This window comes from Pteronotus mesoamericanus, unplaced genomic scaffold (assembly GCF_021234165.1).
Source record: "Pteronotus mesoamericanus isolate MK-2021 breed Mesoamerican mustached bat unplaced genomic scaffold, CSHL_Meso_final contig_50, whole genome shotgun sequence".
In the NCBI taxonomy this organism is placed as follows: Eukaryota; Metazoa; Chordata; class Mammalia; order Chiroptera; family Mormoopidae; genus Pteronotus; species Pteronotus mesoamericanus.
Window position 1 is genome coordinate 28,533,040 of NW_026555186.1, and position 24,081 is coordinate 28,557,120.

Sequence of the window (24,081 nt, forward strand, 5' to 3'; positions counted from 1 at the left end):
TTAGTCCATACTATACCATAGCACTGATTCAATAAAAAATTAGTGTGAGAGGTCAGCAAAACTATATAAAAACTCCAAGAATGAGTTCATTATAAATGGAAAAATAAAAGATGAGTTGTGGACATTGTAAAAAATTAATGAAAATAGCTAAGGTGAGTAGAAAAATTGAAGTTAACCTAAGTGCCTAACAATTGGGGAGTGGTTTAAATACATTGAAATACGTGTTAGAAATACTATACAGCCTTTAAAAAGAATGATGTAGCTCTGGATGTACTGACATGGGAATATATCTATGTATTAAGTGACAATATTATTTAGAGAAAAACATATTAAGTGATCCATTAATATTTTACTATAATGTAAACATATATGTAAAAATTTAGGAAACAGTTTAAGGGAATCACATTAACCTATTAATAGGGGTTTCTACTGAGGACAAGAGTAGCACTTGGGTGGGCGTCAGGTATGAAGGAGAATTCACTTGTTACTCTCCATAGTTCTATGCTGTTTAGATTTTTTAAAATGGATTAAGTATTTTTCTATAGCTCTTATGAGGTGCTATGTGAAATTTCAACTTTTAAAATATGTTAAGGCTAATTCAGTAAACATCTAAAAGTTGGGATGGATTACATCTTACCTCCCTTGTATTTTATTATATGAACAATTACAGTAGGTGTACCATTTACAGAAGTAGGCTCTAGTCTGTATAGCATGTACTGTGGTCATCGGAGAGATTTAAGAAAACCAGGCTTTTTGTTAGCGTGTTTAGTTCTGCTTCTCTCCTCCCGCCTTCGCCGAGAAGTCTCCTGGCTGGCAGCCCTGTTCCTGAAACGTGTGGTGATTCCAAGTGACCGTTGTATAATGGTTTTCATAGCCACTAAGAGTAGACATACTCATGTTGGCTTGAACATTTAAGCTTGTGTTATCTCCCAAATGGAATTAACTGTATTCATATAATCAAATTGGGGAAATCCAGCAGCATTAGAAAAGATTTACAGCTTTAATAAGATTTAACCTGCTCTATTTCTGAGCTAATATTCTGCAGTGGGGTTTTCTGAGCATACTCCACCCTCAAGCTAATAGAACAGGGTAGAAACAAGAATGGAAACCCAAATCTATGTTTTAAAGGTATAAGACCTTTGCTTATTTTCTGGGTTGTATAGAAAACCAATAATTTTCAAACAATGGTATTACTTCAAGTTGTATCTTAATGAGAGCTAGCGAGAGTGGCTTACAGCTATGTCAGTCACTGAGCCGTGACCTGGCCGGGCAATGCGTTAGGCGGATACTTCCTGCCTGTAGGGCATTTACCTTAGAGTAGAATAGGCAAAAACATCAAGTAAGTGATTATGAGAAGACCAGCTCTCACCTTTCGCACCTTTGTGAGACACTAGGCTGATGCCCTCTGTGTGCCCTGTCCAGGCAGGCAGGTCGTCATACATATACGGGCTCTCTTGCCTTCTGGCTTTTGGAAGGTAAGTCAGGGTATTTGTTTTCCTTGCTCCTTCTTTGTCCAGGCTGGGGGTTGGAGGTGATGCAGATTCCTCTGCTGAAAGCCACAGCTCCTGTCTGGAGGCCCTCTCCTGCTAAATTCCTGCTGCAGATACTCCCTCCCCTTGTTCCTTTAGACCTGGAGAGGTGATTGGCTCTTGCTGTTGCCGGCTCTGGGGTACCCCACAGTCCTTGCGCTTTTCCCTGAACTTGTTCATGCCTTTGTAAATAGTGCTTTCCTTAAACTCTTTACAGTTACCCTGTTTGAGTACCATTTCATTCCCACCTGCCCCCAAATTAGATAATGTTCCATTTTGAATAAAGAAGTTGAGGTTTAGAGATGAGTGAATATCAGAACTGGGATTAGAATCTAGGCTATTTTATTTCAAAGCCCGATTCTTCAACCTAGTACTTTACCATTTGCCTGTAGTGAGTAGAAGGTTCTCATTGTCATCCTCAAATTGAGGAGAAACTTAGGGGACAGTTTCTTTCCTGGTAGATGTAACTATGAAGTTATGAGGCTAAACAACAAACTAGCTCTTTATACAGTTAAATAAATGGTATCCTTCAAATCAGCTTCTATAGTTCAGAGTTTTGTTAGTTTCTTTTGGAATTGCCATTGGAATCATTTTATCAGGCAAGAAGGAAAAAATAATCCAAAGTAATGAGACTTTCATTTTGCCACCTTATTTTCTAGGCTGGGCTCAACTTGACTACTTATTGTTTGCAAACATATGCTCCATCTTTGAAGGTTCAGGATATTTGGAAGCGATACACAATTGTGTGGAAAGACATTCCAAGAGACATCCAAAAATGTGCTCGGCAATGGCAGCCAAGTTGGAATGAATATAGAGCTTCTCAGATGGCTATTTTGAAGGATAGAATACTTATTTTTTGTGTGTAATCTTTTGACTTACAAATACCAGAACTTAATCATGTTACCTGAGTCTCATCTCTCTGTGTTCGGGCTCTCTATTCATTTTCTTGACCTGAAGAGGAACTCTGGGCTAACCCGGAGGGCAGTGAGGGCGTGCTGCCTGTTATTGCCTTATAAGCAGAGCCGTCTTACAGGCAGCATTGCCTATTGGTGAAGGGCTGGGTCCTTGCGCCAGACCACTTTGATGCCAATCCAGGTTCCACAAATGACCACTCTGTGCCTTGGTTTCCTCATTTGATAAGTGGGGGAAAAAAAAATACCTGCCTCACACAGTTTTTGTGAGGATTAAAATGATTTTGAAAAGGACTTGGAATGACTAGCACCAGTCTCTAAGTGCTCAGTAGTGGTTGGCATGTTGGTTTTTTAATCGGTTTGTCATCATTATTCATCCCCTTAGTCTGAGACTCCCATGGATTCTTCCTCATCCTGTGTAGTCCCATTCCTCCGCAGGTCTTGTGTATCACACTTCAGTGAACTCTTTTTTTCCTGGATAGAATACAGAAACTAACTTTCTAAAGAACCCGCCTTTGAAGAGGCATGTCTAAGTTACAGAATGTGAGAAAAGAGGCAGGGATTTAAGAGGCTGGTGGGCAAGTGAGCTTGTTGGGAAGAAAAGGAACCACTCTGAGTGCTGATTTTTACCAAGTCAGTTGTTGGGATCAGCCACACGTTTGGGCTGGTTTCTGGTTGGCTTCTGTTGTTAGTTTGACAGGTACCTTTTCAGTCACTCCCTTTTGTGCCTCTGTGTCTTCAGCTTGCAAAGTGTTAATCCTGTTACCTCCCTACCTTCTGGGTAACTTGGTGGACCTAACTGTTGCAGGCAAGAATCCCTCTTGCATCAGACTAGTAAAAGATAACAAAATCAAAGAAAGTTTGCTTAATTAAGGAAGTCCCCATGAGCCATCAAAAGGGCACCCAAAACCTGAGTGACAAGGAGGAGCCGCAGCAGGACAGCACACGTGGAATGAAGTTCAGGCCTTGTGAGGAGTGGGAATATGGTACCTGGCTCTCTCTGCCTCAGCTCCAGGGACCATGAAGAGCTGTTCTCCCCGCAATATGGGAGGAGGAAAAAACCTACCCCGTGGCTAGGGAATGGCCATGGGAGGAAAGAAAGGAGCTGGAAAAATAAAAACAAAAACAAAGCTGGGACCCAAGGCCTGTACCACTTGGAAATGAGGTGGTTGACTTCACATCTGCATATGCTCTGAGCCCCTCCAGCTGAGACAAGAATGCAAAGTCATGGACCCAGTGGAGAAGGGTAAGGGAGCTATAAAAATGGATTGAGGTCCAAGGTGCTCATTGATACTATATTTATGTTATTTCTCAAATTTGCTGTAGGGGATGTTATAATTCTCTTCTTCCTACCCTTCCAATTAAAATAAAACTGTATAGCATATGTATCACAAGAAGTCTTTCCTAACTCCCCATAACCTGATCTCCTTTCCTCGACTGAAAATGGTATCACAGTAAACTGGGTTATAATGTGTATAGTCTGTCATTATTAAGGCCTATGGATTGACTTCATCCGCTGAATAGCTCTGGTAATGAATAAGGTGTGCGCATGGTGGTGTGCGTGTGTGTATTGGGAAGGGGGAGTAATGTGAGTCCTTTCTCACAAACTAAGCTGACTGCATGTACACTCGTAGAGTCACAGGGTGGATATGAAAGCACACCTGGCCCCTTGTGCTACCTTCACGTGGGACAGAGAGTTTAACATTGAGTGTGTGCGAACATCTTACCTTGCCTGAGTCACTACTCAGTTATAGCCCCAATTGATCCTCTTTTCTCTTAATCTTTTAATTTTAAGTTGAAAATTGTCTAATAATATAATAATACAAGAATAAGTATAAAAGTTATTCTGCTTGAATCTAAAGAGAGATGAAATAGAACCTTAAATAACCATGTTCTGGGGGAAATGGTTTTTCTGGGAGGAGCTGTTCAGGGGGAGTGCCATAATTTATAGTGAGAAAACATGAACAAGTTAATAATTTCCAGAGTGTTAAATCATCTCACTGTAAAACGTTTTAATGGAATAGTTATCTGACACATAAAATGGATGGAAGCAAAGGTTATGGTAGATGTACAAACTTTAAAGTTCAACTTTGCCCCATTTTATATATACGAGGGGACAGGGCCATACGTGGAAAGCACAGGTTCTGGAACCCACACACGTGAGTCTGGCCTGCCCGGCCCTGCCATCTTGGGCAAGTCCCTAGCTCTCTGAGCTGTGCTCTCCACCTCTGTCAGTCAGGGCTGCCTGTCCAGCAGGGGTGTTGGGAAGGTCAGTGGTCACACTTCTGGCTGCTAGCAGAAAGCCCGGTAAATTAACGAATGGCAGTTGCCATGGGACATGGCATTTTATGTCAGAAATACACATAGGGTTTTTGTCAGAGAGAAGCTTTTCAGCTGTAGACTTCCTGCCTGTAGTTTTAGCACATTTATGGGCGAACTCTAGTTTTGTATACCATTTTAACCCTTTCTTGACATTCTTTTTCTATTCTGAAGTCCCTTGGGTACATTTTTCCTTACATGTCAATTTTTTCAGAGACAGGTGTGGGATTGAATATAAAATCCACAAATTGATATAAATAAACAAATGCAGAGAAAGGAATGTCTTCCAATTATAGAAAGAATAATGGGGTTAGAAAACCCTCAATAAATGCTTACATTAGTGGATGAAAGTTTTATGAGGGAAAGGATATGGATATAGTCTCAAAGTGTCTCCCTGCAAATTATTTATTACAAAGAGAAAAATAATAAATGTAGAGTTGAGAAACCTGGCACACATCACCTTAACCAAGTGATTAAAGTCAACATTATTACATAATGTCACATATTGAGACAAAACAACACCCTTGTGCCTTCTGATTGGATTCTGTGAAAAGCACACAACTTGAGTTTTGGGTTTTGTTAAGTGCCAGAAGTGCATAAACTTCATTGAATCATGAGCAAACATCAGACTAATCTGAACTGGTAGACATTCTATAGAATTAATGGTCTGTAATTTTCAAAAACATAAGCTCAAGGGCTGACAAAGACAGGGGGTGATAACAGTTTGAGATTAAAGGAAGCTAGAAAGACATGGCAACAAAATGCATGGGACAAAAAGAAAGCTATAAAAGATATTACCGGGAGAAGTCTTGAGACTTGAATATGGACTGTGACTTAGATAATAGTGTTGTATCAATATTGAATTTCCTGATTTAGATCATTGTACTGAGGTCATGCAATGGAATGCCCTTGTCCTTAAGAAAAGCTCACAATAAGATAAAATGTATTGGGAAAAAAAGGTAGAGAAATTGCAGCCTTGGGCTAGAGGGGCTCACATTTGTCATTACGTCCTTAGCTATTGGTCTGCCTTACTCCTGTCCCAGCAAGACCATGGAAGAGGAACAGAGAATGCTGACAATAGGGACTGACATTTTCTTTGAGCAGAGGTGAAATACTATGCATCTTGTGAATGTCTCTTCTTACCTTTTGGGTGGGATGAGTAACAATGTATAAAGAACTGATGAGAACCATAGAGCAATGCGATCATTATAGACCTGTCTTGAATATTTTATTCAGAGCTTTATTTTTTAACAACCTCCAGGTTAATGGAATTATGAAGATAGTATTTTAATATTGTGAAAGTATTTTTCTATAATTAAGCTCATCTTAAGTTGTTAATACTGTTAAAGAGGAGGTAGATTTAAAAGTATTCCCATTTAGAAGCCAAAGAACTTATATGTATGACCCATGGATACAAACTAAAAGGGAGGGGAATACTGGTGGGAGGAGGGTGCAGGGTGGAGAGGGATAAAGGGAAGAAAAAAGTGGGACAACTGTAATAGCAAAATCAATAAAATATACTTGAAAAAGAAAAGCATTCCCATTTAGTCGATGAGAAATTAAGACCCAAAGAGGATGAGTGTCTTGCGCCAGGTGGTGCCTCCCAGACCTAGAGCATTCATCCCATGGCCTTCTGGGATTGGGTTCTTTCATAGACCATTATTCTATGTATTTTTTAGAAACTTAAGAAAATATAAGAAAGCAAACATACCTTCTCTAGAATAAATGAGCAGTAGTTCTTATCTTGAAAAGCTAATTAGACCAGAGAGATGCCATTTTATATTTGAAACTCTTTGGTTCCATGAAATTGGTTAACTAGGCTCAGTTTGATTCAAGATCTATGTGACAAGCCCTCTGGATATTCCTTAATTCATTCGTCACTTGTAAAGCAGGAGCGGTCCGGTGTCTTTAGGACCCTCCCAATGGTGTGTGAGCAATAGGATCTGTTGTTCTGTTTCTGTGTGGATTGATTGGCGAGCCCCTCAGGCCTGCTGTCTCACTGCAGAAGGCAGCTGCACAGGGTGATTAAGGACAAGGTGATGGAGCTGGAATGCCAACCTGTGCATCTTGGCTCTCCCACGGGCCAGCTGTGGGCTCTGGGCAAGGACAATAATGAAGGTGACAATAATAATAATAGAACCTGCCTCGTAGGCTTATTGCAAAGATTAAATGAGTTCACATTTACAATGAAGTTAGAACAGTACTTGACATACACAAAATGCTATGTAAGCATTTTAAATTGTGGTAAAAATATACATAATTTTACAATTTTAATTATTTTTAAGTGTACAATTCTTTGGAATTAAGTGCATTCACTTGATGTTGCACCATCACTCCCTCCATCTCCAGAACTTTTCCATCTTCTCAAACTAACCTTTTGTGCCTATTAAACACTAGCTCCCTACTTAGACTTCCACACAGCCTCTGGCAACTACCATTATATTTTATGTTTCTATGAATTTGAAATGCTGTTCCAGTCTGAGTACCTCGTGCCAGTGGAGTCATACAGTATGTGTCCTTTTGTGTCGGGCTCATTTCACTTAGCATAGTGTCCTCAAGGTTCATTCATGTTGTAGCATGTGTCAGGACTTCCTTCCTTTTTAAGGCTGAATAATTTTTCATTGTATGTATTGTCACCTGATGTTCATTGGTGTCAGCAGGATGTAACACATTTTATCTATTTATCTGTTGATGGGCACTTGGGTTACTTCCACCTTTTGGCTGTTTTGAATAATGCTTCTATGAACGTGGGGGTACAAATCCCTGTTCGAGACCCTGCTTTTGGCTGTATTATACCCAGAAGTGGAATCAAATCATATGGTGATCCTGTGTTTAATTTTTTTGAGGAATCATTATATTGTTTCCCACAGCGTTGCTCCATTTTACATTTCTACCAGCAATAAATATGGTTCCAGTTTTCACATCCTCACTGACACTTGTTCTTTTCTTTTTTTTAGTATAAGAATTTTTGTGTATAAAAATATTGGAGTTGATTTAATAACAAATAGTCTAATATTCAATGTCTGTTAAATTGTTGCCTTAGTCTTTTTAAAGAGAGAGAGGCATGAATAAAATATTTTGACTAGAGAAGATTTGGGAAATCTGGTTGATCAGATACTGATTCAAATGTTTACCAGCAAAACTTGTACCAGACCCCTTATTTTGTGTGTGGGCCACTCCCCAGCAACCCCCTGCGGTATTTGCACTGCACTCTACTTTTAAGGAGAAAGGCAATTTATAACAAATAAGCTCATGCCAAGAACTTATGTAAAACCTAAGAGCTTTTTCGGTTTAAGTGCTGGAGTCTGTTGAGAGTAGGTTTACTCATTTTTATCTACCAAATTGGAAGAAACCTACCTTCCAAGAGTTTTGTACAACTTGAATGAAAACAGACCTGGAGCACCTGGTGTAAAACCAGGCCATCTCTGAAAAAAGATGTGGAAAAACAGTTTGGGATGAGAAAGTTCTGGTTCTTCTTTGCCATGCTTCCCTACTGTGTGAACACTATAAGCGGGTGCTGTGGGCACCGCTGTGTTAAGAGGGCCACATCCATGCCGGGCTCCAGAGAGGCCTGTGGATCACAGTGAAGGGGATGGTACGGGGCATAGCCAGACCCTGGAGGGCTGCTGTAATAAGTGCATTGAGTGCCTCCAGTGAGATGCTTCCCAGAACGACACCTCTCAGCCGGTTCTCTAAGCTGCCCGCACGTGTGCAGCCGAGTGCGAGCTGCGCTGGCGGCACCCGTGCTGCTTATGGGGGAAGCCACTTCCACTGCCTGCGACCTCTACACCGCTAAAGAGGGCCCTGGTGGCGTGCAAGGCGTGCAAGCCGTGCAGCCTACAGGGTAACCACGGGCGTCTGCTCGGAATGCCAATGTTACTCGGTTTGGAGGCAGGAACTCCACAGACCACTTGAGGAGTAGAATGCAAAGTGGATGATTTTTTTAAAAGTATGAGACTGAAATTAGACATTTCATGCTTACTGGGCATTGAGCTGTGCCCCTAGATACTTCGCTTCACCCCCCTACCCGCCATTCTTTCTGTGTGTTTGTTCTCGTCTACATTATTTTTCTATGAAAAAGCTCATGGATGCACGGCTTGGGGAGCCTGGAGGTGTGTGGGGGTCAATGGAGGGCTCAGGAGAGCTGGTTGCATCTCCTGAAGGCAGTGCCAGTTAGGAGTCAAATGGCTGCAAGACCAATTTATCTCTCTCTCCCCTTGCCCCCTCTTTCTTCCTACTTATTTATTTGGAGGAGGGAGGGAGAGAGAGCAAGAGAGATTGATTTGCTGTCCTACTTATTTATGCATTCATTGGTTTCATTGAGTGATTGTTATGTGCCCTGACCGGGGATGGAACTTGCAACCTTTGCATATCAGGACAATGTTCTAACCAACTGAACTAACTACCCAGCCAAGGCTAACAAGGCCATGCTTTCTACGCATCCACTGTGATTGTGGGCAAATGATTTAGTTGTCCCAAGTCTCTGTTTCCACATTTCTAAAATGGGAATAACACCAGTTTCAGAGGACTGTTGTGGGTTAAATGTGGTCATACAAGTACTGGGAAACACTGCGTGGTGAAGATACTTGGAGGTTGTAGCTGTGGAAGTGTGGGTGTATTAAGGAGACAAAGCCTCACCAACCCTCCGATGGGCACCTCTCCCAACTTCCTTGATAACAAGCCTTCTACATGTTGTGATTCACAGCCTTCTTTCTTTTCTTTCTGGACCTCTTCTCTCTACTCTTCATCTCTCCCTAGGTATCCCTGCGTCCTCCCAACATGATGTTCAGAGGATAGGAAGGCTGGGTTAGGGGAGGATTTGAAGCAGAGCCAGCTTCTCCATTCCTAAGGAATCCCCTTCAGCGACACGTTTGGTGTGCTGCTCAAGACTCTTGGGCAAGTGGAGGCATCAAAAGGCAGTGGATGGAGTGCTAGGAGAGGGAATGGAGAAGCAAGGATTTTTGAGGAGCAGATCTAGGGCTGCTTGTTTAATCTTCATCCTTGTCAACTCTGAATATTGGTGACCTGGCAAAATGAGCAACTTGGTTTGAGTATTTAAATTAAGTTATTACAGTAATTTATGTTACTGATTTAATGACTGATGCCCAATGAACTCTACATGGTTCTATAGCAATTATGCATGTTATTAGACATTCCGGGTTAACTCTCTGAACAGACTCTTAGCCATAGAAGGAACTCTGCCCAACTTCTTGTTTATGAGTTATCATCTGGTCTGCTAAACAACCTGCAATCCTTTCAACTACACTGTGAGGAACAGCTGTGAAATGTCCTGGGCAGCCTGTCCCTCTCAAGAAGTTTAGAGACCTTTGGAAGGGTGGGGAGGGAAGGAGTGGTGACTCTGAGGGCTGAGGGATGCGACATCCTTGTCTTCCCTTCTCTAGGTGTGTTGCCCAACTTTCTCTCCCTTCCTTCAAGCCCCACTTCAAACTCTTTTGATCTGGAAAGCTGGCTCCGATTGATCCTATCATGGAGATAATGTTTTTCTTCCCCTTGGCTTTTCTGTTCGTCCTATAATGAGTTTGTCTTAAAGGGGCTTTCTGACCTTTCTTCAATGTTAAATGTGGGTTCTGTTAGATTGTAAACTATGAGGGGCACAGAGTCCTTTCTCCCACCCCATCTCACCCCTTCTCTCCCTCCCTGGCCCGGCACGGTAACTATGTAGCCATTAGTTAGAGACTTTGCCACATACCACAAAAAAACACATTCCGTTGTTGTTGTATTTATTGGTTTTAATTCTAAGGCACTTGGAAACCATTTTAGGACTCCGCATCTCCATAGTTCTCTGCCAGCATTTTGCACCTAGTGCACCAATAATAAGAATAAATTTCTTTCTTCATTGGCTTTATAATCATAGACACTATATAATCTGCTGCATAAATGCTAGCAGGGCTTTCATAGCTGGAGTAGAAACAATGACTTTTGAAATTGTATTCAAATCCTCTAAGGAACCTAGTAGCTGATACACAAATTGGCTGTCTTCTCTGCTCTGCAGTAGACATGTCATGCAAGGGGATTTACACAATACCATGGACCAGTCCCCAGCCAAAAAAGAAATGCCTGAAGGACATCAATTACTAATTTAAATCTGTAGCACAAGAAAATGAATTATATTTAAGGTGGTTGCTGTCCTGGCTGTTGCATAAAGTTTGAGCTTTGGACTAGAGTCATCTGAAAATCTTGGTGTCTTTCATTGTGTTTACAAGAATATCCATTTTTCTAAACTTGGGACCATGTACTTTCTAAGAGCAGTGGTACTTTATGTTAGAAGAAAAAGCATGCAATAAACCAAAACCAAAATGTTTTTAGCTTTGTTGCCCAAATGGGGTAAATTCTTTTCCACAAGAGAGTTATTCCCAGGGTGTTTTATTCAGTTTCCAAGCAGTTTACAAAGTCATGGTTTGTGTACATTTTCTTCAGCCTGCAGGCTTGATGTTAGCTTCACCCTCTCTTGCCAACTCAACTCCTTTCCCACATCAGCCATTCCATTTCCTCCTACTGCTCCCTGTATATTTTATTCTTGGCATAAAAGAATAAAAATATGTTTGCTCTAATATAATAGAAGACCTCCAAAAGTTCAGTAAAAAACTAAACACCAAGGTTGGTTTTAAAAACAAACCGGCTCTGTACTCTCGCTCTGGGACCCGGAGCAAAGCACTCACCCTGTTTTAGTCTTATTCAAGCGGTGTTAGTAATACTTGCCCATCTGTATGATGCGGCTGTTACAGTCATATGAGATCATTTACATGGTAGCACTTTATAAATGTATATGACTTTTATGAAACAGGAGAGCCCAGCAGTTTTAGTTCAAGTCCTGCTGCTTGATGTTGGCACTATACGTGGTGTTTTATGATTTCTTACAAGTCCCAGTTCTCGCAAACCCTAAATGTGTGAGCTGATGCCTGACCTACTTAAAACCAGAGAGGCTTTTTTGCTTATGAAAACTAGCCTAAACTGCTTTAGTCCAAAATCAAGTTTAGATGTATGCTTGACCCATGACCGTATTGTCAACATAGCTCCATTTACATAGCATGATCCATTTGAGAGCTGAGTTTTTGGCTTACTTTAAAAATTGACTGCCCTGAGTCATGCGTTAATTCACACTCGCTAACAAACAGCATATGCTTGCATTAATAGCATCCTTCTGTTCTAAATCATAGCCTTCTGATTGAGTCTGTTACATTAGTTCCACTTCTCTTCTAAATATAAGTTTAGTTTTAAGTCAGCTCCCAAGTATATCCCTAGAACAGTGGGATGCTTCCACATTTTTTTCCTCTTTAATTATACTTGTCTTTATGGAAATTGGCATACTGGGGTAACTTTTTGGTGCTGAGCCATGTGCTCAAATCCTCTAAGTGGAGGTTTCCACCTCCACCATCTGAAGTTACAAAATGAGTTGGCTGCAATTTGTTGACTTCCTTTTTCTTCCCCCGTACCATACTCTTCATCATCCTGTTCATTCTGTTGCCAATGTCTGCCCTTGCAAAGCATCACCATGTTTTTCTCTCTTCTCCCTAATTCAGACTTGTAAGGCTTCATGTCATGTAGTCTTGTTGCAGCCTTGTCTTCTCTCTCGAGTTCAGGCTCCTTACAGTCACTCCATTTCACTTCAGTCTTACCCTACCTGTTCTCTCTCATTAGCTTATCATATCCAAGCTATTCAGACCATTAAGGACTTCCAACAGGATATCATGGCATTAATCATCTTCCTCTCTGCTGTCTTTGAACATCCATGATTTTTTTTTATACACTAAATCTGTCTAAATATTCATAGTAAATCTTGAATAATGTGACCCTTTTTTTAGAAGTTCAGCTGGATCAATTAGTGGCATGAGAGGCATTTTTACAAGGAATGTGGCATTAAGGCTTATTCCTCTTTATATATGTTTTAATGTTTAGTTCCGGAAAAAAATTTTTTTATTAACTGATATTAAAAACTTTAACCTTTTGTACTTCTGATATATATATATATGTATGTGTATATATCATGATATACATACAGTATTTGTAAAATGCTTGAGAATCTTTTTTGATTTTTTAAATGTTTTTGTTAAAGGAAAAAGAAAAAACCTCAGAGCCCTCCTTTTGGAAATAAGTGCTTTAGTATTTTGATCTTTTCTTTTAGACTCCCCTTCCCCAAATTATAGTGATGTAATAACACCTTATAGAATTATAATTAAGAATTTATATACACACATATAGTATATTCAGTATGTGTTTATGTGTATGGAATTAAAATTGTGGTGCTTTTTTCAGTTTATTTAACTTCAAATACATTCAGTTTGCAAATTACATGGAAGATAGGTGCTAAAGCCACTAAAATTGAGTATAATCAATTTTAGCTGATTATCTGTTGTTTTTGTTATATATATAAATTTTGTATTTTATAACACCCAATAGATGTCGTAATTGAACCATGAAGTACTTTTAAATACTATATATAATTTTGAAAAATATTCATACAATGGCTTCCTGGAGTAGGTGGCATTATTCACATTTTATAGATGAGGAAACTGAATGTTTAGTTAAATCCATGACTGTGACACTAATTGTAATCGCTGTTTTTTCCTTTCAGCCACTCCCCTTTTTAATCAGGTATTTTTAATCAGTCAGTTTAGACAGAAATTCACCTTTTGGGGGGAAAGATGAGGGTGACTCAGAGAACAAATGTTAAACTTTCTCAAATGTGTTCTCAGCATTTATTGATCATGTGACTTTACTTACTATGTACCATATAAGTAGCATCATCGTTTAGTTATTGTTGTTTTCTGTTTTGGTCTTTTTCACAGTTCTTGAGTTCCTGACACAATCTAACTTGCAATGCTGAATGTTATATTTTTTTCTTTGTCAGACTACATTTGAGATTTCTGCTTCTCTGAGAAACAAGCCTATGATTTTACTTCCTATACTTTCTCAAGATAGTAGCATTAATTTACATGGTTTCCACAGGGAAAGCAAAGTCACATAAATCTGTCTGCTGATTAGCGAGACATCAGTAATACCATTAATAGTGTCCTCAGATGAGCCTAGTGATTGCTGGGCTAGCCATCCAGTATTTACAGGCAGGGAGGCCGGGGCACTTTGGTAGAGGAGAAAGATCAGAACCTTGAAGCCAGAGTTGTTTCCTATCCCAACTCTGCCATTTAAATGTCTTTATGACCTTACAATTACACCTAAATCTAAATTAGCTAACCTCTCTGAGATTGTCTACCACTAGAAAAGCAGAGATTGAAATTCCTATTTTAAAGGGGTTGCCAGGACAAAGAGATAATATATGTAAAATATCTGGCACATAGTAAGTGCTTATTAAGCATAAATCCCCTCTGTCTGCTATTTTGCATACATGTATCATGAAGAGTTTACATTGATTAGAGAAAAACGACACAAGCGCATAAAAAAAAAAAAGCCCTACTCATAACCAAGATGATGTTTTGTTTTCTTGTACTCGCCTTTGAGCTATTTGCAATTTATTGTTTTTTTTTCCCCCCTCTCCTAATAGTCAAGGAAAAGTTAGGCCAAGATGCAACTATTCTATTGTCTTTTGTGGCCTCCAGTTTTGTAGAAATATCTTCTGAAATCCTGGGTTATTTGGGGTAATTTTTCAGAGGATAGGGACAGTGTTCACAGGGACTCATTTCTCCTTGAGAATAGCCTTGGGGACTGTCATTATTTAAAGAGACCTGCTAAGTCTGTTTAACATTTGTAAAATATCAGCCTCATGGGGATGATAATATTTTAGGTAAACATCTGTGTCCTTAAAATATTCATTATCTATGGAGAACAGGGAGAATCGTGAGGACTGGCTCTAACTAACCTGAAGTCTTTTGCCCAGACCATCTTAAGCACAAAAAGTTCATACCCAAGTAGAGATGAGTTGTACTCCTTTCCCTTCTTTTAAAAATAGCAGAAGCTCCTTTAGACTAGGGATTTTACCATTGCCTTCTGTAGTTGGAACTGTTGGGAGTTAAAGCTTTAAAACGGGTTTTGGAAACTTGATACCCCACTCTTCCTTCCCGAGGTCTGTGTGGGGATGCGCAGTGTGTGGGAGCCAGCAGTGAGCACATGGAATTTTCCCATGCCTACTTGGTAGCAAAAAAAAAAAATGAGTTTTATCCCTGAAGTCTTTTCTGCAACTATAATTGTCTAAGAAATCCCAAATCTAGGAATCATTGCCTTTAATTCTCTTCCCAAATGGAGCAAAGTCCGGGATAGAATCCTTCTTCCCATCTCAAGTCTGTAGGCTGGCCCACCTCTGTATAATGGCATTAACATCTTATGGTCTGCTTTGAGTATCTAGATGATATATATATACAATAAAGTTAGACATTCTTGTTCAGATTTGCACAGTAGACCAAATTTAAGTTTACTCTCATATGTGCGATTTCGCAGTGAAATTCCTTCCTGAAAAGGTGTCCCGAGTTTTCTACCAGGCTTGGTAGAAACAGATGGTGTCTTAGGAGCTCACAGATGACCATAAAGGAGATGGCCACAGTCCCTTACAGCCGAGTATAATCTGAACATCCTCTGAAGCTGTGCGTGGATTTATAACTTTGGAGAATCCCTAGAAAAGTGTGATGGGGGAGGAGTTCCAGGAATGGTGTGGCCGGCAGGCTTTAAAAATGTTCACCTTCCGCTCGGGGCAGGTCGGTGCAGCTGGGTTGCTGTCAGTGTTGCCCTTGATTGGTCTGAACCCACGAAAGACACCATCTCTGCCTTTTAAGCACAAAGCTGAGCACACCATTCAGCAGCCTTTGCTGAGCACTTATGATTACCTGGCACTTTTTAAAGATGGAGAGATGGGTCAGATGTGAGCCCCTGTATGGAGTGTCTCATACTTTTGGTGACTTGATAAAGCCTCTCATATTTTTAACGCGTGAAGGAGCAGTCTCTGTCATTTCAGATTCTTTTTAGTGCCTGTGAATATGTATTCGGTTGCTAACCACTTTCAGCTTTGCCCATTTTTCAAAAGAAAGTTCAGTTTAGAGGTTTGATCATGTGGTTCTCTAAAGCTTAAGTAGCTGTGAAAGGCTTCGCGAGGCTAGCGTATCCTGGGGCAAGTTTACTGAGTGTAGCAGCTTACTGGAAAGTTTGGACTTCGGGTTCTCTCATCTGTTCCAATGCTGTCTTCTGCCCCAGTTTTAGGGTCTTGGAACCAATTCTCTTCCTTCTAATACCTTCCTTTGGGGTATACATGGCATCTGCAGGAGCCATTCTTTAAGTTTTGAGAGTGGGGATATTTTCATTTAGATATTTTCTCCCAGGTAAAAGCTGGTCCTAACCCTTAGATGGTTCAGTACACATTTGAATTGAATTACATACCTGAGGATGCTCAGGGTTCCTTACAGAAATTTTCAATCACACAAAATAACAATGTGCATGTAAAATTCTAAATTGTGGTTTGTTTCCATGAATTGGTGATTCATATCATATTCCTAATCTGCTTTTCTTTAGAGGGGCGTGCTTCAAATAATACTGTTTTATGAAACAGAGCTTCCCAGCCTGGCGTTTTTGTGATTCCTGCGACTTTCCCTCCAGTATATCCCCATTTGTCTAAGAATCCTGTAAACATGCTAAACGAAATTTCCATTGTTTATAATAAAAACTTCAGGAGGGAGCTTGTGTGTCATACTTGTCACTTTGTGTCCAGTCCCTAGAACAGATTAGCACAAAGCAGACACACTCAAATATGTGTTGAATGAACAAATGAATTTTAATACAAAAGTTATGGTGGACTTGGTGTCTCTGTGTGTGAAGGGAATGAGTAGAGTAGCTGAAATTAACACGTAACTGTGCCAACTCCTGAATAAATAAGGTAGGTCTGGGCTATTTTTACACTGGGTTTTGTGGACATCCTTTGGGAGACGGACTTCTTAATGTTCCTTCTGTCTCTAACTTACAGTTCTACTTATATACCTTTTTACCAACTCACTTTAATTATGCTCCTTAAACCTTGTATAGTCCCTATATTGTGATTTCCATAGAAACTTATTGCTATAAAATACCGACTTTTAGCCAACATGAGCTAACGTTACAAATGGTATTTTGTGAGTTGCTAATACTTCAGGGACTTGTGTTCTTCACAATGTCCTCATGCTTCTTAGGACTCAAAGCAGCCAAGAAACATGAACTTTCAGAGGAGATTGCAGATAATTAAGTTGCTTTAAAATAAAGCAATTCTGAAGGCACCTAATGACCTGCCCTCAGGTTTGGCCGTGATGAGGGTGTTCCCCAGCTCACTCAGATCTGGTTGTAGCATGGCACTGGGCAAAGAGCTGGGGCTGTGTGCTGAGGGACCTCTCTTCCAGCCCTGGCTCTGCCATTGGCCAGCAAATAACCATAGGCAGTCCCTTTCCCTTGCATGACCCCAGTTTCCTCATTTGTAAGAATGAGATAATGCCTATATCTCAGGGTGATTGTGAGAACTACACAATAACATGAAAACGTGCTTTATAGACATAAAGTCATGCTCAAGTGAGTTCTTTTATCAGCTCCATGATGGCTCTTAAAATGACAGGGTTGTTATTCATGCCCATGGCTCTTATCAGAAGTTGCTCTTTAGTAACTGTTGAGTAATGCAGAAATATTTGCAGGCAACCTCTGTGATACAGAAAGATCTGCTTTTGCTATGGTTAAGGCTTTCTCAAACTCATAACCTTGGCCTCCACTTTGGCAATGGGTCACGAATGAAGGAAAGTGAGGCTGAAGTGTGTGTGGTTGAAAGGGCAGTTGAAGGTGTATGATCCAATGGTCCAGGTCAGAAGGGAAGGAAGAGGTGGGTAAAAGGAAGCCCCATGAGGGCAAACATGTTTGACTTGTTTGGTTCACCGCTCTATCACTCATGCTGTCACTCATGCCTAGCCCATAAACTCTGTGAATTAAACATTAGTTGAGTGAGGTTTGTGTAATGGTACTATATTTGCTCCATCAATATCAATGACCACGCCTTTATCCTTATTTTATTCAGTGTAAATAGGCAAATAAAACTTCCCCACGTAGATATTTTAGAGCCCTGATAGTAATGTTTTTAAATAAGGGATTATTTGGTCATTAAGTATTTTTATGGAGCATGTAGCCTGTGCTGGACACCATGAAACAAATTTGTTTTTTAGGAGTTTACTGTTGAACAAGGCAGTAGAGAAGGTACCTGGAGGGAGGGCATTTTGAGCAGGGACAATCAGGGAAGACTTTGGGAAGGAAGTAGCCCCTGAATTGAACCTTAAAGATAGATAGAATTCTATCAGCTGTGGACAATATGTTGCAATTGCAATTTAAAGCTTTGTGGGTATTTTAATTCAAATGTTAAATCAAGTCTTCTCATGGGGCAGGTTGATGTCATAGTTTGAGAGCCCCTCAGTGCTCTTCTGGGCCAGTAGAATCTTACATAGGTTTCTGGAATCTTGCAGTCCAGGCAGAGGCCTAGGGACCCAGTGCTGCTGGGGCTTGTGCCTCCTCCCAGGAGGGTTGCCTGAGGCTGGAAGCAACAGCAGCTAAGGTGGAAGGTGGCACCGAGTGCCTCCTTTGCTCACACTTATCAGCTGGGGAGAATAGACTGAGTACGTGGACTCCCACTAAAAGTCTGTATTGTTTTCAAACTTTGATGTATCAGAAGGTACTATAAAATGAAACCATCTTGCTAAAAATGGGAGACAGACTTTAGACTGAAGTTGCAATGAGAAACTGAAAGTCACAGGGTGTCCTGGGGATTACCGTTAGGAGCCGTGGAGATGGAGGGTGAGGTGATGAAATGTGGGCATGCCAGGCAGCTTCTGAGAAAACCCAGGGTGAGGAAAGTCATCATTTGCTAAGTACACTCATCCGAGGGTGACAGTTAATTCACCTAGCAAGGCTTCGCTGGAAAGTAGTTTTTCAGCAAATGTTTGAGTGCTGTCTACATACAGGGAACCGTAATAGAGGTGAGGGAGATGAAAAGATGCATCGGACAGAATCCTTTCCTCAAAGGAAGCCCCACGTTGGTGAGGCAGACCTGGTGGAATTACGAGGGTCTTCTGTGATGAGTGATGCAATAAAAATGCAAACCAAAGTGTGAGCAGAGTGGAAGGATTTTGACTTTGAGATCCCCTGAATTTTGCTAGAGAAGATGTCAACATTATCACACGTAGAAGGTGGGACAGTGGCTTTCCATGCAGAGAGAAGGTGGAGAGCAGAAACGCTCAAACCCAAAAGGCTCTGGTGTGGCCCTGAAACATGGCACTGCTCGGAAGGGGTGGCTGAAGTGTAGACTTCATGTAGGGAGGAGAGGGAAAGTATTCTAGAACTTTGTTCTGTAGGAAATAGGGATCCACTGAAGGTTTCAAAGGGATGAAGAATAACATCAGGTGGTCTATGTGTTAGAAAGATGTTTCTGGTGGCTCTGAGGAGAATGGATAGAGGAGGGGTGTGGCTGGAAGGCTACTTGAGGATTGTTGTAAGAGTTCAGGGGAGAGAAGGCTGGAATCTTGCTGGGGCCAGGCAGAGAAGGCTTGTTTGAGAGCTTTCATACTTTTCCTAACCCTGAGAGCTGTCTTCTAAAATTAAATCAGATTCAGTTTATTAAGAAAAAGAAGATGCTATTGACAAATACAAATCTTTGTATTGGTATCCGTGGTCTGGGATGAGGTCTCCCTGTTTAAAGGGATGGAGGCATAATGGGCAATTGGGAGTGTGGGGGGAGGGCTGAGGTTAAGGGTGGTGGTAAGTGTGGAAAGGCTTGCTCTTCGGGGCCTGCTTTTGTTTTGCACCAGGCTGTCCTGATATTCTTCCATCTCTCACCTCTGCCTCCTTCCGATGGTTTCTTTACCTCCTTGCCTGTAAACAGAAGCTCTTCCCAAAGTTCTTCCATAATTTTTTTTGTTTTCTCCATCTCATCCAAATATTTCTAGCCTTGATGTTTCTGCCTTTCACTTGGTCAAATTATCTCTCAGCCTGTTGGCCCAACTGTAAGGTGGGATAAATTACTTGCCTTGTAGAATCATCAGATTTAACTGAGAAGCTGCATAAAACACTCTTCGCCTAAGACCTTGTAACAAAGTAAGTGCTCAACAAATAAGCATCTAGTACACATCTGAGTTCTTTGAGAATTTGGTATTATTTTTAGATCTTAAGTGCTTCGCATTGTACTTGCTCCAGTAAGAGTTCAAATTTGATCTAAGTTTCTTTTGACTGCCAAGGTGATGTTTTGGACTTCTCATCGGTAGGGCATGAGACTGGCCTTTCTTAAGGATGGATGGATGACCTTCACATTCTTATCTCTTCTGCTTGGAACCAGGGGTCCCATTTATGAAAACGAGGGACTGGAGCGAGCAGCTGGAGAACAAGAAAGCAAACGCTGACATTTCTGCCCCGCATGACTGTCCCTGCTATACGCACACTTTGTCTTCATTAGATGAGTAATGTAACAAACAAGAAACCAAATTCATTTCATAGCCATCAGAATTCAAGTTCAGGGTTAAAGAGGGAAAAGGGCCCTTTTTATGAGAAAGGAGTGCTGTCATGTACACGGACAGCTGAGTTGGCTGCTGTGGGTGCCACTGAGATTGTGGGCAAAGGAAGTGCTGTCAGGAAATGGGGAGGCTGGGTTCTCTGCAGAAAAGCAGTGCTGAAGCGTGGAAGTGTATCAACGAGGCTTGTGTTGGAATAACTGGTGTGGGCTTGAAAATTCTGTTCACTTGCTGTATCCATTGCCTTTTCTCTTTTTGGATATCTGTTGACCAGGAAGATTAGTCTCGTAAAGACCAAGAAATAAGTGAGGGAGGAATTTTAGAGACTTTGGCATCTGTAAAAATAGGATTTGGGTTGGATGAGAAACCTTAATTCCCTGTAGGAGCAGAAAAAGGCAAGCCTTTGTAGATTCTTTGTTCAGTCCCAGAAGTTCCAGGATGATACAAGCTGAGCCACTGGACAAGTTCCACAAGCTTATGAAGGGAAGTTATTGCAAGCTGACTGTGCACTAATTGATTTGAGGCTAACTCCTATGGCATCATTTATGGAATCTGATTGCTGTTCTTATTCTATTATTAATCATTTCAAACTGTACTTCAGTATTGCCTTCTTTTTTTCTTTTTTGCTAGAAATAATATAACATTGTAAAATTCAGAGCAAATTTCTTTCTATACTTGGTATTTCAGTGCCTCTGTATCTCAGTGTTCAATGTTGAGCTATGTATGAGTTTTTTCTAGAGATTGTTTCAGGTGTTTAGTTGATGGCCACTGCCCTTACAATAACACGATGTTATCCTCCGTTTGCAGCTATTGTGGATGATGAAAGGCTCTCTGCAGAGGAGATGGATGAGAGGAGGAGGCAGAACATCGCTTATGAATATTTATGCCACCTAGAGGAAGCCAAAAGGTGAGATCCAGACTTCAACTATTTGCATACCTTCTATTGGAGATAAGCTTTGCGATACTACACACGCACTTTTAATAACTCATTTGCACTTTTTTTGGTTGCAGGGTAATGGGAGAAGAACCACATGTGTTTTATAAATAATCAAGCAGAATTGAGAAAATGGTATTACCACAGCCACGGCCAAAGCACTAGGGAGGCTACTGTTCCTTTTCCTTCTTCAGAGTCCCCTAGGAAATGTCTGAGCAAATTGCAGATTATTTCAAATTACTCATCTCACTGGCTTGTATATGGGGGAGTAGCATAGACTTAAATCAATTTCCTTTTCCCCCAAAGCTTCCTCACATCTTTTCCCCACCCCATCCCAATGATTGTAAATGCCCAGCGGGATAATAGCATTTTGGACTGAAGTCCATTGATCACTAAGCTAGAGGGTAGGTTTATGACAGCAATCTGCTTTCTAACTTATGGGTGTGTGATCACTTAGGATATGGCCCTAAACTCATGCTGACTCTTAGACTTTTTAGATCATAGGTAAATGTTGGGTCCTCCAAGGAGAAAGTGAAGATAAAGAAGGTATTTGTACCCAAGCTTCTGTGTCAGAGGAATCAGGAAAACTTTGTCCTTTGAACGCTATAGCGCTCACATGCCATAAGTTAGGTTCCGGTTAACGCTTTGTACTGTGATGGAGTGACAGCGCTCTTCCATGGCCAGGTGGCGTATACCAGCTCTCTTATCATTAGAAGAAATCAATATTTAGTTAGTGGTCACCTGTTAATTACCAAGTAGCTATTTACAGAGCTAGAAGAGTGAGGTTTTTTTAGTCAATGTTGTGTAGAACGTTCAGGGACTTGTGTGCTAGTTGGGCCTCATAATTGCTTCAAAGAGCATTTCCCAGGGTTTTTTTTTATATTTTAAGTGTCCTGTAACTTTCAGCTCTAAAACTAAGTTTTAAAGGTTGTTTAACCTGTTTTTGAAGTCTACAGTTAGGTTGGAGGTCACCGAAGACTCAGTCTATGATTATTAAAAGCATGTTTTTAGTCAAGTTGCTAAAAACTTAGATAAGGAGAGTGATCATAAACATTTAAAATCAACACTCTCTTAATGAAAAAGTTTAAGAAGAGTTAGTGGGAACTTCCTTCTGACCACACTTTGCATTCTAAGTTTTTGCCGACTCTTTGTGAGTGGGAAGCAGTGTCACACAGAGAAGGTATGCGATTGGGAGGCAGCGACTGAATTTCCTTGTCCCAGCTTCAGCACTGATGAGTGGTGTGACCTTGGGCAGGCCATCTACTCTGCGGGAACTGCAGTTTTTTTCTCTTCTGTAGTAGGATGACAAAGCTGTTACCACCACCTGCCCTACTTACTTCATGGATTTCCCCCCCTAAAAATCCACTAACATCAAGAAGGTGTAAGTGTCCTGTAAACTGTAGTGCCAGTCAGGTAGGTGTATGGTGGTAACATAAACCCAGTTTACTCCTGAAAGTATCAAAGTGGTATCAATGTAGCTTGAAAACTTGCCATCTTCTTTAGTACTTTAAAAATTCTATAGCTGAATTTTGTTTTAGAAAAGTCATCATAACAATTAGTCCAGGTTCTTTGAAGAAAGCTTCCTTAGGAATAGTTTCAGTGAAAGAAAAGACTATAAAATATACAGTTTTCCCTTTAACAGGGTTTTCATAAATTTATTTTACAAGAATATTTTTGATATATGTACTTATGAATGTTTTATTAAGGTCTGAAAACTTTTTGTGACTTTCAAGAAAGTTGATTTTTGATCATGGAGTATGTAAACATGTGGCTATTAATAGATACATTAACAAACATGCTGTGATTTCAGAAAGTATAGTATACAGAATTCTGACAATGTTAATGCCTTAGAAATTTTTCATACTGGGTTTATTATAGTGCATGCATGGGTGTGTTCTTGTGAGTATAGTTGGCTTAGAACATTGAATTTTTACTCAGTGATATACTTAGAATGTATAAGTTTAGCCAAGAACTGTTTCTTGTTTCCTATTTCAGTTGAACTGACTTAGGTGCATTTTAACTGGAAATGTGTTGGTTCTGTGTTTGTGTCTCTCTTAGAAGTGAGAACTGGAAGGATTTCTAATTTGTACATATTAAAAATTAAGAATTGTAATAGTTCAATATATCTTTAACTTTGGTTTTAGTGATTTTAATATTCTGGGATAATATCACACCATTTAAAAGTTCTGTCAGCCCTGGTCTGTTTGGCTCAGTTGGTTGGAGTACCATTCCATAAACCAAAAGGTTGCAGGTTTGGTTCCCAGTCAGGACATATGCCTGGGTTGTGGGTTCAGTATCCAGTCAAGGCCTGTGTGAGAGACAGCCAACTGATATTTCTCTTTCACATCGATGTTTCTCTCCTTCCCTCTCTCTCTCCCCTCCTCCCCTCTCTCTAAAATGAATAAGCATGTCCTTGTGTGAAGATAGTGAGAGTAAAAGAAAAGTTCCTTCAGGGGGATATACCTACCAACATTATAGAAATAAAAAGGGCAATGAGGAAATACTATGAATAATTATATGCCAATAAATTACAAAACCTAAGTGAAATGGACAAATTAATAAAAAGACTCAAAGTACCAAAACTGATTCAAGAAGAAATAGAAAACCTAAATAGGCTTATAACAAGTAGAAAGATTGAGTTAGTCATCAAAAAATTTCACAGTCTTACAAAAAATGTAAGAGGAGAGACTTCCTAACTCATTCTATTGAGACAAGATATCAATGTCTTTGTCTAGTTTTGGTATCTCATACTAAAACCAGACAAACAGACCTCAGGAAGACTATAGACCAATATGCCTTATCAGTACAATACAAAAATCCTCAACAAAACACTAGCAAACTGAGTTCAGTGGCATATAAAAAGAACTACACACCACCAAGTGGGATTTATCTCAGGAATGCAAGCTAGTTTAACCCCAAAATCAACCAATAAG

General features: G+C 40.3%; 1 protein-coding gene across 1 annotated transcript in view; it reads left to right on the forward strand.

The window, feature by feature from the left end:
* The window catches only part of IQGAP2 (IQ motif containing GTPase activating protein 2), a 265,815-nt gene that overhangs the window by 21,535 nt on the left and 220,199 nt on the right, over positions 1–24,081 (forward strand). Inside the window, exon 2 of the mRNA XM_054578505.1 lies at positions 21,022–21,121. Coding sequence (XP_054434480.1) covers positions 21,022–21,121 — 100 coding nt within the window. The remainder of the gene's footprint in view (positions 1–21,021; positions 21,122–24,081) is intronic.